General features: G+C 33.1%; 3 protein-coding genes across 4 annotated transcripts; 1 reads left to right on the forward strand and 2 right to left on the reverse strand.

Moving 5' to 3' along the window:
• Positions 1-381: 381 nt before the first annotated feature.
• Cyca (cyclin A) lies at positions 382-3,560 on the reverse strand. Its single transcript, XM_078192420.1, has 6 exons — positions 3,188-3,560; positions 2,505-2,978; positions 2,196-2,419; positions 1,919-2,123; positions 1,596-1,843; positions 382-1,525 (listed from the first exon to the last, which is right to left on the reverse strand). Exons 1-6 carry the CDS (start codon positions 3,347-3,349, stop codon positions 1,444-1,446), a joined length of 1,395 nt encoding a protein of 464 aa, XP_078048546.1. The 5' UTR covers positions 3,350-3,560; the 3' UTR covers positions 382-1,443.
• A 694-nt stretch (positions 3,561-4,254) lies between these two features.
• On the forward strand, positions 4,255-7,949 carry LOC144475139 (BTB/POZ domain-containing protein 1). Of its 2 annotated transcripts, none has more exons than XM_078190721.1 (6): positions 4,255-4,973; positions 5,080-5,766; positions 5,832-5,991; positions 6,057-6,214; positions 6,283-6,517; positions 6,591-7,949. In XM_078190721.1, exons 1-6 carry the CDS (start codon positions 4,696-4,698, stop codon positions 6,750-6,752), a joined length of 1,680 nt encoding a protein of 559 aa, XP_078046847.1. In that variant the 5' UTR covers positions 4,255-4,695; the 3' UTR covers positions 6,753-7,949. The 2 variants fall into 2 exon arrangements, with proteins under 2 accessions (XP_078046847.1, XP_078046856.1); XM_078190730.1 differs by having other exon boundaries at positions 5,083-5,766.
• A 5,528-nt stretch (positions 7,950-13,477) lies between these two features.
• LOC144478251 (uncharacterized) lies at positions 13,478-14,425 on the reverse strand. Its single transcript, XM_078196013.1, has 3 exons — positions 13,954-14,425; positions 13,802-13,864; positions 13,478-13,729 (listed from the first exon to the last, which is right to left on the reverse strand). The coding sequence occupies exons 1-3, from the start codon at positions 14,158-14,160 to the stop codon at positions 13,478-13,480; spliced, it is 522 nt and encodes a 173-aa protein (XP_078052139.1). The 5' UTR covers positions 14,161-14,425.
• Between the last annotated feature and the right edge of the window lie 6 nt (positions 14,426-14,431).

The following is a 14,431-nucleotide window of genomic DNA, read 5'->3' on the forward strand; positions in this document are numbered from 1 at the left end:
ACAAAACTATTCATACCTTTTTTTCGTTTTAAATATTTTTTAAATGATAGCAAAATGGGTCATACATATGCAATTATATACCTATGTATGGATTACCAGAGAGGATACAAGAGTGTTACGCTCCAATTTTCGACGTGCTAATGTTTGGTTCCATGTTAGCAAAACTTTGAAAGCAAGCATTTCACCAAAGACAGGTCACTCTCATTTCCTTTTTGGTATTACATACATCTGTACAATATAAATTATACAATACTAATGCATAACTATAATGAATACGTTAATAATAAATTGAAGTTAAAGAACACTCTTCCGATTTATTTAAGATTATATTATAAAACAGAAACAAATTACTAATTTGACAACTATAATTCTCATCAATATTGTAATGGTAACAAAATAAAATGAAGTATTTTATAACACTTTTTACGAAATGTATTCATTTAATTAAACCTTATAATTTGCTTTATTTCTTGACAAAATGTGTTTAATTTTATAGATTATTTAATTTAAAATTTCCATTATGTATTCCTCAAACGTATTATACACTTAAACATATACTTTGCATCTTATATATTAACTATTTTCAACCAAACTTTTATGTAAATTTTTTTCATAACAGAGTATCATATTATATAGACCTGTCTATATTACCAAGTACTAAGTACTTCCATTTATATCGAAAGTTGATTTCAAAGATCATGCATGAAACAATACGTACTTCCTCACAAAAAAAATTGTACAAAAATTAAATTATAATATACGGCTATAAATTTTGAAAAATTGTATACAAACTAACTCGATTGCATGACCTACGAGATTTTTGTAGAATATGTTGTATTTGATTAAACACGACCATTATAATATAGTAGAGTAATGTAAATAAATAACTGTACGATTCTCGTACATGCAAACCTCACAATTATTTTCACGCGATGAAATGTTTTCATCATAATATAGTGTATTTTTAGTACAATGTCAGTAATAAATACAATTATTCATACATTTCCTATTAATATGACAGATCACTAGCAATAAAATTTAGGTGTCATGTATGTAGAGTAAATGTTTTGTTTAACAATCGTCTAAAAAATACTTATACAAATACAATTCCTAAATAACATAATTTAGAGCTTCATTCGTTAATATAATGATGGAACTCTAAAAACTGTTATTAAAATTTTTAGCTACAACCTACTATAAGTGTAGGTGGCAGTGAAATGTGTGAAGTAAAGTCAGTATATTTGCTCTGGCAATGTATACTGACTTAACGTGCTAATAGATAATAAACTCATACATTTCATTTGTGAAACAATAGGTCAGTCTTGCCCTTAATCCCCTCCTGATCTTTTCAAATGGGATTTATTATGGGAGGTTCGTTATCTCCAAATATGTATGTATAAATTTAATGATTCTTCTATGTTTTTACCCAAGGCCTTTTAAATATTAAGCATTATCTTCTTCATCTTCAGATGTCAATGTTACATAATCAATACGTCGTGGTAATAACAATGCTACATGTCCATATCTAGACAAGAATAGATAATTGACTCTCAGTTGAAAATATCATAAAACAAATATTAGATTTCCAAACTCACTTGCTGCTTTTGTATTTGTCTTGGATAGCTTGTTGTTGAATATTTAATGCATTACAAAATGTTTTATTTAAGAATATAATGCATTCTTTAAGATCCTTTAAACAATATCCTGTTGCTAATTCCAATTCATGTGGCCACATTTCTTCCAATAATGTATGTCGTGCAAGGGACAATGCGGATGCTGCTAAATGACTAGGCAAGAACTGTAGGTATGGATCACCTTCAAGCATTGATAATTCACACAAGTACTGTAATAATATGCAAACAATTTAAACGTTGCAACACCATAACAATTAATTAATAATTAAAATTCATTTCCTTACCATTGCTAAAAATTTAATTTTTTCAGGAAGATTATTGCTAATACAATATTCCATAAGAAATGTAAGAGGTGTAGGAACAGTTAAATCAAAAGACAAAACTCTCAGGATTAAGTGCTCCATTCGTAGTACCTGTTTCTTCGTATAGGTGTCATCTGTGATATATACAAATTCTCCAACATCTGGTGGATAAACTTCTTCGTATTTTCTGTAATTAATATAGCCAATGTGTATTGTTTCTTAAGTTAGAAAAATTTATTACTGCAAACACATGTCTTACGCAGCAATAAACATAGCAGCTGTACCAACAAGTTGTAACTTTGCTCTTACAACACTCATATATGACAGAAAGCGATCTATATATGAAACAGCTAAGTAGAGAGTTTCAGTTTGTAATTGATATTCTTCAGCTACCTCGACAAGCCAATCTACAAGTATAGACCTCATGGAATATGTTATATCAGGTTGTTTCTTCATATAACCTGGTTTTGGTCTATGTTGCGTCTGAAAGTCACATTGCAAATATTTACAACAAATGCATTTAATAATTATTTCAATAAATGCCATTCTGGCTAATTAACTACTATACCTCTGTAACACGTAAATAATAAAATATATCAGCCCTATATTCATCCACATCAAAGAAGCTCATTCTCATTTCCTTTGTGGAACACCTTCTTCTTTGTAATTCTTTTTTAAGAGAAGATGAGTAAGAAACATTTTTTTCCAAAGACATTGGACTATCATGTTGAAAAATCTCTTCATTTTGCTTCTTCTGGTATATGTTTTGAATATTATCATTGCAAAATGTTGGCAAATTCGTTATATTTATAGGATTCACCTCTAATCTTGGCTTCTGCCTTTCAGACACAACATCTTGTTTATCCTTCTGCTCTTTCTTGTCCTTTGAGTCTCTTAAAGCAACAGAAGTTTCTTCTTCTAATTTATCCTCATATATCTTAAACAAAACTTCCTCCTTTTTTTCTTCATAGACTTTAAATGGTTCAAACTGTGTGGGAATGACTGCTTTTGTCTTTCCAAGCTTCTCATCTTTATAAATTTCCTGTTAAAAAAAGGAGCAAAAGACAGGTAAGAATTGCTCTAGTGAATGTAACTTGAATAGTTCTAAATTTTCTCCTAGTAAATAAGAAGAGCAAGTTCATTTTACATTTTTTACGAGAAATTGATATTTATTAGGGAATGAAAGAGGGAAACGATGACTATTTGAGTAGAAAAAACGCGGGAGGTAAAATGAAAAAATGGTGTACATACCACTTTTGAATTGCGATTGCAATTATTGTGAATAGCACCCAGGACTGCACGTTTTGATTGCTGTAGCGTTTGAGGTTGAAGAGGAACAGTGATATTCTCTTTACCACGGCGAATATCGGCAATACGATTTTCTTGATCCTCGTGTACTCGAATCGTGGCCATTATTTGGTTTTCAATTTTCTACTAATGTTACACTTATATATATACATATATATAATAAATATATATATATACGTATATTAATGAAATATTTCTTCTTCTCAAGGTGTTATTCCTCTTTATTAGACACTTAACATGCCCTTTTCTTACTACAGCCAAGTCTATCGTCCATGCATGGCAGATCTAATTTTGAAGCTCCAAGCAACCGAACAAACTTCAGTTGCCGTTTGATTTCAAACAAACGTAACTTCAACAGCTGGCGATACGTTAGAAGCGTTGCTCGAATAGACCAATGGGAGGAGTATGTCTTTCATAAACCGTGAGAACACCAATCAGGTAAGTGATGTAATAATCTGCGTTCTCAAATTATATTTTCGTGTATTGGCGGGTGCACATGACAGATCATTTTTTTCATACTTAAAAATTAACAAATTTTTAATACTATCTTATTAATTATATAATTTATCTTATTACTAGATAATTTATTTGATCATTTCAGATATAAAAATGTATGTAAACTGATTAACAATTGTTCAGTTGGCGTTATAATTGTATACTTTCGGCAGTTGTAAATAATATTATGATGTAAATATATGATAAATATATATGTACATATGAACATGTAGATAGGATATGATAAATATATGGTACATATGGACATATAGATAGAATATGATAAATATATTGGACAGTTTCATCCGTTAATGAGGGTCTGTATAGAAACTTTCTTTGCTCTAATTGGCTGATGATTCACTGCTAAGATAGGACAAATTTCGGATTGGATGTGTAGTAAAATGGTGGGGATGTGCGCGCCAGGTTAAGGAGTAAGAAGACCATGTAGAAGTACCATTACTGTATTTCAAATTTTGTAAGAGGCTTTGCCTGCAGCGCACTCCATTAGAGAGAATACGAGTAGAAATTCAATGCTAAGACAAGATTCATTGCGGATTGGATGCACGGTAAAATGGTAGGGATATTTGCAAACGCTAAGAGTGGTAAAAAAATCGTGCACTGCATGTAATCAAAGGTAGGGTGGGGGGAAGCACAATTTAATTCGGAGCACATTCCGATCAAGTGCCATTCTCTGAGACACGTGTATGTAGATTTTTTGTTTGGCACTTACCAGCAGACAGGCGAAGACATTGTCGCAGCATGATGATGTTTGTGACTTTTACCAGATACCTGTATTAACATTTCATTGACATCTTGACGTACGTGTGTGGAACTTGCTAAAGGATAAAAGCAAGGCGGGCGAACTTCCAACGTTCGTGTCGCCTTTCCTGACACGATACATGTAATTAGATGAAACGGGGCAGCACCTTGAGAAATATTACATTGCATGCTTGAAAATGTCCTCAGAGACTTCCCGAAATGATGTGCCAAATGTCGTATCGAGACTGCATAATTTGCGTTTAAGTCAGGACGATGGAGATGAATCCGAACCAAATGCAAGTGTGAATCATGTTGCATCTGGAGACTCATCTCCAGAGACTATTCGAAACACCCAACCAATTGGTAATGTCACACTTTCACGTGCTAGACGCGCACTGAATTTTGTTTATGATGAAGATCAACCAACAACCTCTATGGCTAGAAGTGGAGAATCTTCGTTTTCTAATGGGGATAAGTAAGTATCTAAATAAAGTGTACATCACACTTTGAATGAATATATTCCAATTGTTTAAAACGTTTAGTAATTCATTTTACTAATTCCATTGGTATTGATGCTTTAGTAGGCCTCCAACAAATGCAGCAAATACATTGCATTTAGAAGAACGATCTGAGAGTAATGTTGCCTTTGAAAATACATCCACGAATAATCAGACTACTGTTGCATATAATTGGCAGGGTACAAAAGCTACAATGCGTGAAAGAATTGTCTTTCTATTTAATAATGAAATATTGTCTGATGTAAGCTTCATAGTAGGGAGAGGAGCACAAAAACAGCGTATACCAGCTCATAAACTAGTCCTATCTTCTGGAAGTGCAGTTTTTGATGCAATGTTCAATGGAACACTTGCTACAACTTCTTCAGAAATAGAAGTACCTGATGTAGAACCAGTTGCTTTTTTGGCAGTTCTTCTTTTTTTATATACTGATAAAATAGAAATAGATCCTGAAAGTGTGATGATGACATTATATACGGCTAAAAAATATGCAGTATCAGCTTTAGAGAAGCACTGTGTTGAATATCTAAAAAGTAATTTAACAAGTGATAATGCTTTCTTACTCTTAACGCAAGCTCGTTTATTCGATGAACCTCAACTGGCTGCAGTCTGTTTGAATACCATAGATAGATTTACTACTGAATCATTAAATGCAGATGGATTTACAGATATAGATATTGATACACTGAAGATTGTTTTAGAGAGAGACACTCTTCGTGTTAGAGAATCTAAATTATTTCAAGCAGTCTTAAGGTATGTGAACTTGTTTTCATTATCTGCCTAGTATACATAACTTTATTTTTGTGTTGCTTCAACAGGTGGTCAGAGGCAGAATGTGTAAGACACCAACTACCACTAACTCCAGAAAATCAACGTTTCGTGTTGGGTAGTGCTTTCTCATTGATTCGTTTTCCTCTAATGTCTAAAGAAGAATTTACTGCTGGTGCAGCACAATCTGGACTTCTAAATTATGCAGAGGTTGATATCATGAATATACAATTTATTAAACGTTTTTGTAAATTAACTAATGAAATGACTTTTAGGTTCTCTCCTTATTCTCATATTTTATACTGAATCCAAAACCAGTAGTTGGATTTCAGACAATGCCTCGTTGTTGTATGACTGGTAAGGAACAAACTGTCTGTAGGTTTCAACATACTAAAAGCAGATGGGGATATTATGGAACAAGTGATCGCATAAGGTGTGTATATGCTACATTTAGCAATACTTCTGTAATGTTCTATAAAATTTAATCAAATTTGATCATAGATTTAGCGTTGATAGACGAATATTTCTTATTGGCTATGGAGTTTATGGTAGTACACATGGTCCTGCGATATATGAAGTATTAATAGAATTGATACATACTGCTTCTGGAAAAGTAATTGCTACAAATTCAACAAGTTTTGGCTGTGATGGTTCAACATATACTTATCGCTTAATGTTCAAAGAATTAGCAGAGATTTTACCAGATACAATTTATACAGCATCAGCAACATTTCAGGTTTGTGTTTTGATGATACGTATCTATAGTCAACTAGACATTGAATACTAATGGAGCATTGTGATCCTTGCAGGGTCCTTGTTCTCATTATGGAACTAAGGGTTTAGAAACTGTTATGGTAGATAGTGACACAGGAAATGGAAAAGTTAAGTTTGAATTTAGTATTGAGGCAGGTGATAATAATGGAACGTCTACAGAGGAAGGACAAATTCCTGAGCTTATATTTTACATTTAATAACTCATGTACATAATAATGACATTCCTTTAACACGTTCACGCCGGCGTGACCCACCAGTGGGTCACACTTGACTGTTCCGTGGGGCAGCGTAACCCACCGGTGGGTCACACTTGACTATTGCGTGGGGTGGCGTGATCCACCGGTGGGTCACTTGTTTTCAGAAAATTAGAACTCGCAACAATGTTGCCCCGCCCCACGAAGCGTAAGGAGATAAGACAGTCCCGCCTCACGCGAAAAGACGTAGATTTTTGCCCCGGCGTGAACGTGTTAATCAGCTTCATTGTCTTTCAAAATTTAATACATTAAATCGAATTGTACAAACAGTTTTATCTGTCAGTTTCTTTGTCAATTATATATACAATATTATTATATAATATTGTATAATATATATTTTAGTATATATACAATATTATTATTATTACTATTATTAAAGGAAATGTTTTATATTAAATAATCCAGGAGTATATTTAAAAATTTGTCGTGATCTGCTGCAACTGTAATGAAATGAATGAAAGTCTTTATATGTATTTATAATCTGCGTTCAATTGACAGTTTCAAGCGAATGAAATTTATGTATCTCAAAATGGGCCTTATTGGGACAAAAGACTGATTTATGTAACTGGTATAAAAGCAAAGTTGAAGTAAATTCTTTATTTTCTTATTAATTGAGTATATCAATAATCGATTTTTTGCAAAAGTAGATAAAACTGAATCTCTTTTTAAATTTAGCAATATGTCAAAATTGGTTACAATCAGCATGTGAATTTTAACGAGTTTAGAGAAGATTTATCTATTCAGTAAACAGGTTGCACAAATATAAATCTATAATTAAAATCGATCTATTTTTCTATTTCTTCAAACAATATGTACACAAATGGTAACTTTACATAAATAACATAATTTTTGTATATGTATATCCAAAAACTGGTACTATTACAGTTTTATTTCGAAAAAATGTACTGTTTTAAAGTTTTTGCTGTAAAATATGTGAAGCAATGTTAAATTGAAACTTGTATTCAGAATTATTAAATACTACGCACAAAATAACATGCTACAATTTGATAATTGTTAAACAGTCTTTCATTAAAATAAATATGTAAATTTTCATATAATTTCAGTAGAAAAATGATACATTGTAAACAGTCTGTAATTAAATGAATGTAATATACTGTTATCATTCTATCATGTATTTAATTCTAAATAGTATAAACGATATTGTGGAAGATTCATGCATATTTTCATATTTGGAACACTAGTTATAACGAGTAATGCCCACTTGGACGCGGACCAATTAGACGTGTCCCGATTGGACGCGTTTCTTTCGGACGCCTGGCCGAATGGACGCGTTGCTTTTTGACGCCGGGCCAATTGGACGCGTTCCTTTTGGACGTCTGGCCGTTTAGACGCCGTCCAATTTCTATTCGAGCTAATTGGCGGCATATGCTTTAAAATCATTGATTTTGGGAGAGTGTAGATGTTGGTATTGTTCGTCGATTCAAATTCCTATAGTATGTAATTAACAATATGGTCGAACGTATTAAATTTGGTAGTGAATTTGATATATATGTGGAGTTTTATTATTATGAAGGTCAGTAAATCGTTTATATCGTTTGACAGGTGTAGGTTAGAATTGAGGAATATTTGCAGGGACGTTATTAAGGCACCTGAGGAATATTCATCCATGTATTGCATAAAATGGGATAAAAAATTCAATAATATTGCCTACCGATGCATATTTACTAGTTAGTAATATTTCATTTGTAGTGGATAAGTGTTTGACCATGCGGCATGACACGGTGCATTGTGTTCCCATTGCAAAGTAATATGTATCTATTTACAGTAGCTGAAAAAGCATATATTAAGTATTATTAGGCAATAATTAAGTTGCAGCCAAAATTAGCATGATATAACGATACTAGAATCAGGAAATTTTGAGAGAACGTACAGACTTTCCATAACACTCAGAACTGGGAATATAGTTAACTCGACTCAAAACACTTCTGTTTTTTTCACAGCTCCTGAATAATTCTGTGTAAGGATGATAATTTAGATATGTATCTTTTACCTATAAAGTATATACATTTTTGTGAGGAGTAAATACGATATTTTGTGATTGTTTAAATTTATCTTTTTCTTTCTAAAAATTTGAACGCGGTCAGATCCTGATTATTGCAAGAAAATGTGTTAACAGTGGGTAACACGTAACTTGTAATCTTGAAAACTATTACATTCTCAGACAAACAGCATTAATAATTTAATTATATGAGTGACATATATGATCATGCTTTATGCAATTTGTTTTAAAAAAGTAAGTCAGCGTATAATGTCACGGCAGCTTTTAGACTGATAAATGTAAATAGAGTTTGAATTTACCCAATCAGATGTACTTGCTTTGTTATAGATACATAATCCTTTTTCTTTTTCATTTTAATGAAAAAGTTTTAACTACTGAATTAGTTTTAATTCATGTATTTTAAATTACCACAACTGTTCCGGCAAATGATAATAATAAAAATAAAATAATAATAATAATAAAATTCCAACAAATAACAGAAATATGATTAAGGTATAAAAGCAGTAAATCTTGTCTCTAATATATCTTTCATTTCAAATTGCAGTTGATTATACGAGGTCTGTAAATTAAGTAATGAGACTGGCAACGTTGCGTTTGATCTGGCAACACTGGAAGCGTGGGGCTTGATGGGGCGGCAGAGGAACAATGTTATCCACCTTCAGTACGAGTTTGACCTCGCTCGAGTCATTTGGTTGTGCGTAGTGATTATTTTTGTGAAACAGTTTTTTCTATTGTGTTCTAAAAATGAATGACATCAATTTCGAGCAACGGTGTGCTATCAAGTTTTGCTACAGACTTGGGCACAGTGCAACGGAAACTCTTCTTAAACTTCAGCAGGACTACGGAGATAGTGTTTTGTCAAGAGCCCAGGTTTTTCGGTGGTTTAAGGCATTTTCAAAAGGTAGAGAGTCGATTGAAGATGAACCACGAAGCGAAAGGCCTTCATCTTCAAGAATCGATGAAAATGTCGACAGAATCCGGGATCTTGTGCGTTCAGATCGTCGGTTGACAGTCTAGAATGATCGGGGAAGAGTTAAATTTGACTCACACCACCGTTCATCAAATTTTGACCATTGAATTGGGGATGAGAAAAATCTGCGCAAAAATGGTTCCAAAAAACTTTCGCAAGACCAGAAGAACATCAGGAAGGAAAGGTGCCTTGACTTTTTGAATTCAATTGAAAATGACCCCCATTTTCTGGAATATGTCATTACTGGTAACGAGTCTTGGGTGTTTGAGTACGACCCAGAAACCAAGCGCCAGAGCATGGAGTGGCACACTTCAACCTCTCCGAGGCCAAAAAAGGCAAGGATGGCGAAGTCAAAGATCAAATGCATGCTGATTTGTTTTTTTTATATCCACGGAATCGTCCACAAAGAGTTTCTACCCCAAGGTCAACTGGTCAATCGACACTTTTACCGAGAGGTTCTTGGAAGACTTCGAAAAAGGGTCATTCGTGTGAGACCAAACATCAAGAACAAGTGGGTGTTGCATCACGATAATGCTCCTTGTCACACAGCAATTTCAATAAACGAGTTTTTGGCCAGTAAAAACATTCCTGTGGCTCCTCAGCCTCCTTATTCGCCTGACTTGAGTCCTTGTGACTTTTTTCTCTTCCCAAAGTTGAAAAATCACCTCAAGGGAAATCATTTTGGGACAGTCGAAAACATTCAAACGGCTGTAACCGACCAGCTGAAGGTTATTCCAGTATCGGAGTTCCAGCACTGCTATGAGGAGTGGAAAAAACGTCTCCAGCGCTGTGTGGCCTCAGAAGGAAGTTATTTTGAAGGTGACAATATAGAATTGTAATTCTTTTTGAATAAAAAATTTTAAAAAAATCAGTCTCATTACTTAACTTACAGACCTCGTATATGTGAATACATGTGATTTCTTCTTCTTTGTTTCCAGTGTTTGATCAGAAATGAAGGGAGAAATTACTTGTAGAAATAAGTGTGACCACATGGTAGTACTATTCTGGAGACACCTGACTTGCAACAGCAAATCCTTTGTACAGATGCTTTCTCTATTTAATAACATGGAAACCAAAAAAAAGCAAAACCGAGATTAATTTAAAAATAGTACATTTGTGATATTTAATTTTGCATCAATGGATAACAATATTAAATAATATTATATGATATCATGTCCTACATATATATTATTCTTTTGTAAACTCACCAATGTATTTTATACACATATATCATTTATACTGTAGTTATCAAAAGTAACACATTAAATGCTGACAAAGTGATGAATAAAAATCAAAAGTAAAGATATGAATAAGTGAAAATATACCTTCTATTAAACTCTGACCATTAATTTGACTACCACTTATACAAATGTCAGTATCTGCAAAACGATTTTAATTAACACTAGATTGCCTAAGCAAGTCATTTTGACTGCTTTTCAATTAGAAAAATAATTATGTAAATAATGACACAGCTTCTTATAATTTTGTGACTTTTTCTACAACATATAAATGCGTTTATTAATCATTGTTGCTGCCCCCCCCCCCCCCCCTCCTTCGTTTCCGGTATATATATATATGTGTTATACCCATATTACCGAAAAGCAGTCATTTTCCCGTCTTTCTAGTGTTAATAAAATAGTATCAAAAAACTTGAGCATCGTCTGAAAATGTAAGTGAAGGTTAAACATACCATTGGTCATATTATCCACACTTATGTGTAATTCCTGTAAAGCTTTATTTATATCACCTAAAACACATCAGTATACAATAAACATGAACCAAATAAAATTTACTAACTTTGTAATACATAATTTAAACATTAATAACATAGATTTGATGATCAGAAATTTACCCTGTAATGCTCCTTCCTTGTTCCAATTTCCTAAATGTACACAAGACTCATCTTCTTTACAGCTACATATTACAAAAACGTCATTATCTACAAAAAAATGATGTACATCAATTATTAGTTGTTAAACGTAGTAACAACTCAAAATAATACAAATTTTAACCCTTTGAGTTCTGAATACTCGCGGCCTATGCCGTCCATACAGACGGCACGCGGCTGGCGCTGACGATCGCCGGGGACTGAATACTTTTTCGCGCAGTATGGATCTCGTTGGCGGCGTATGACACATTATAATGTAGTATACAATCCAATTATCTTTCTTTTGTCTTTTGCACATTATATTAAAACATTTTTATTTTCAATATATACTGTTTACTCACCTGGTAGAATTTGAATTCCCAGTAATTTAATAATTATAATGTGTTCGGATATTCAAAATCAGAAAATTAAACAAATCATAAGAAGGATTATATAATCATGGAAAGGCTTCAAATATATGTATTAATAATATATATATATAAATTTTGTTTTTCATCGTTGCTAAGTGACGAGATATGCGAGTGTTGCATAGTACACTAATTATTTTTGCCAAGCGCGTATTTGCGTCCATAGTCCATACCGATGACATCTGCAGAGCGCGTATTTGCGTTCATAGTCTATATCGATAGCTTTCGCTGGACGCATATATGCGCCCATAGCACTCAAAGGGTTAACAAAAAAAGAAATGAAAGATGAACAGGTATAACACAAGGTACCTTCTACTGCACTATATGTAGGTACTCCTTGATTTACTGTCGAAATGATACCCGTCGATGTTGATGAAATGTCATCTATAAAAGATTATGTACCATAATAATTGACATGTTAAATAATAAATACAATTAAAGACTGGAATAATTAGAATCATGTACCATCTTTGCCATTGATTATTGTATTTTCTACTTGTACATATCGAGTACAAAAGTCTCCGTTACTCGTGTACGCGAGTAATCTGTCGTCTGAAAAAGATTGATAAAAGATGGGAATTTGTTCAAATGAAATGCAAATAGTTAACAGAATTCATCTCAGTTTGGAGATAGAGATATTTACCTGTACTAAATCTTTCAATCGAGCGAGTTTCATTATATACATCACTTTCATCGCAGTCTAAAAACGAATTAAAAAAATTTTACTTGAAGCATAGGTCGAACGTAGCAATGTTAAAGTATAGAAACGTACCACTTGACAATACGTGCTGTAATCATCAAATTCTCTTGGAATAACTTAATTTTGGCGTTCTTTTCTCTATTGGCACGAGTACGAATCCGTGTGACTTTTAAGTTTCTTAATAAACGTTTGTAATCAGTTGTTTCATCTTTGATTAGTTTTAACAAGTTATCTGTAAAACAATTTTAAAAAAATGTTAGTGCAAGAAAACAAAAAGAATTACACGTATTAAAAGCGCGTGAAAACTTGCCTAAAAAAATCCACAAATTCGGCCGCGTTGTTTGGAAACGTTGCGCAAGAGTATTATTAAAAGACTCAACAATGTTCTTAGTCCTCACTGCAGAACCGTATACGCTAACCTTAGAAGAAATAGGAAGCCACACATTGCGCAGATATGCCATAAACAGAAGTACATTTGGAAATGTGCCAGATAAACGGTCAGCAACTAATTGAATTTGGTGTAATGCTTCTGGAAACATAACGCATGGAGCTAAAGGCATTGTCATAGCCATTGATATAATTTCTCTTGGTGCTCCTTGCAACCCCAACTTCTTCCACTTCCTCAATAGAGCCTGAATAACAAAAAACAGATTATTCAATTTTCTATTCAGCACATTCATGTGCTAAGTATTGCAAAAAATACATGAATAATGCCAATAGTTATATTCTACCTGAGTGAAATGAAACCAGCACCCATGTATGGTAACCGTGGGGAATTGTGCTTGTACACTCTCTATAGCAGCCCTCTCGTAATCCAACATGACAGTTTCTAAGTTGTCTTGCAATCGTGGAACAAGAGAAACTATTTTTCTCCATATTGCACTGTACATTGACTTAGTACGACATTCACATAAAACAAAAATGACACCGATTCCCTGTAAATTAACATCATCTTTTAATCTGATAATGTGTGGTAAGCGTAATGGAAATTATCAACAATGGTATACCGTGTCATTGTAACGTATGTGTACAGTGTAGAGTTGATGAAAGAGAGGAATTCGTAGTACCACCTAATAAGAGATGGAAAATGATCAAAATGTAGAGACTTTCTTCACTTAAAAGGTATTAATCAAGTAAATGGTTTATCTTAAATACTTACAGAAAAAGTACCATCCATATATATTTCTTTGGCATTTTCTAATGCAGTCAGCAATGTAGTATTAGAGAAAATTAGTGCGTATTTGTTATCATTCGAGATTGCACATCCCTTGTAAATTTCATTGAGGACATCATAATTTTTTAATATTTCGTGTGCACTCTGCACAGTTTTTGGCAAACCTGATCGTGATTTTATTTGTTGCTGCATCAGAATTTGTACGACAAATATTGTCAAAGATATCCTTATTATTTACTGAAGAATTTTTAGTACATTCCTCTAGCATGGTTGATTTTAATTTTAATACTTCTGCACAGCGCGGCTCGTTAGGATGATTGTGTCTTTTTCGTAGAAAATAATGATCATCTTTTTCAATTAATGTCAATATACATTTGTTTGTTTGACGACTAGAACAACGATAGCTCTTCGGATTCTTAGAATCTCTATTATAAGAATATTCTTCGTAAACGCGCGTATACAA

Source organism: Augochlora pura, chromosome 2, assembly GCF_028453695.1.
Source record: "Augochlora pura isolate Apur16 chromosome 2, APUR_v2.2.1, whole genome shotgun sequence".
NCBI lineage: Eukaryota > Metazoa > Arthropoda > Insecta > Hymenoptera > Halictidae > Augochlora > Augochlora pura.

Bases quoted from the DNA above. Each gene is read 5' to 3' on its own strand.
- LOC144478251 (XM_078196013.1), bottom strand. From the start codon at position 14,160: ATGCAGCAACAAATAAAATCACGATCAGGTTTGCCAAAAACTGTGCAG. The intron at 13,865-13,953 runs GTAAGTATTTAA...ATCTCTTATTAG, and splicing joins ATATGGATGGTACTTTTTCT to GTGGTACTACGAATTCCTCT. The intron at 13,730-13,801 runs GTATACCATTGT...GTTAATTTACAG, and splicing joins ACATACGTTACAATGACACG to GGAATCGGTGTCATTTTTGT.
- LOC144475139 (XM_078190721.1), top strand. From the start codon at position 4,696: ATGTCCTCAGAGACTTCCCGAAATGATGTGCCAAATGTCGTATCGAGA. The intron at 5,767-5,831 runs GTATGTGAACTT...TTGCTTCAACAG, and splicing joins TTATTTCAAGCAGTCTTAAG to GTGGTCAGAGGCAGAATGTG. The intron at 6,215-6,282 runs GTGTGTATATGC...ATTTGATCATAG, and splicing joins GGAACAAGTGATCGCATAAG to ATTTAGCGTTGATAGACGAA.
- Cyca (XM_078192420.1), bottom strand. From the start codon at position 3,349: ATGGCCACGATTCGAGTACACGAGGATCAAGAAAATCGTATTGCCGAT. The intron at 2,124-2,195 runs GTAAGACATGTG...TATTAATTACAG, and splicing joins GCTGCTATGTTTATTGCTGC to AAAATACGAAGAAGTTTATC. The intron at 1,844-1,918 runs GTAAGGAAATGA...ATATTATTACAG, and splicing joins AAATTAAATTTTTAGCAATG to TACTTGTGTGAATTATCAAT.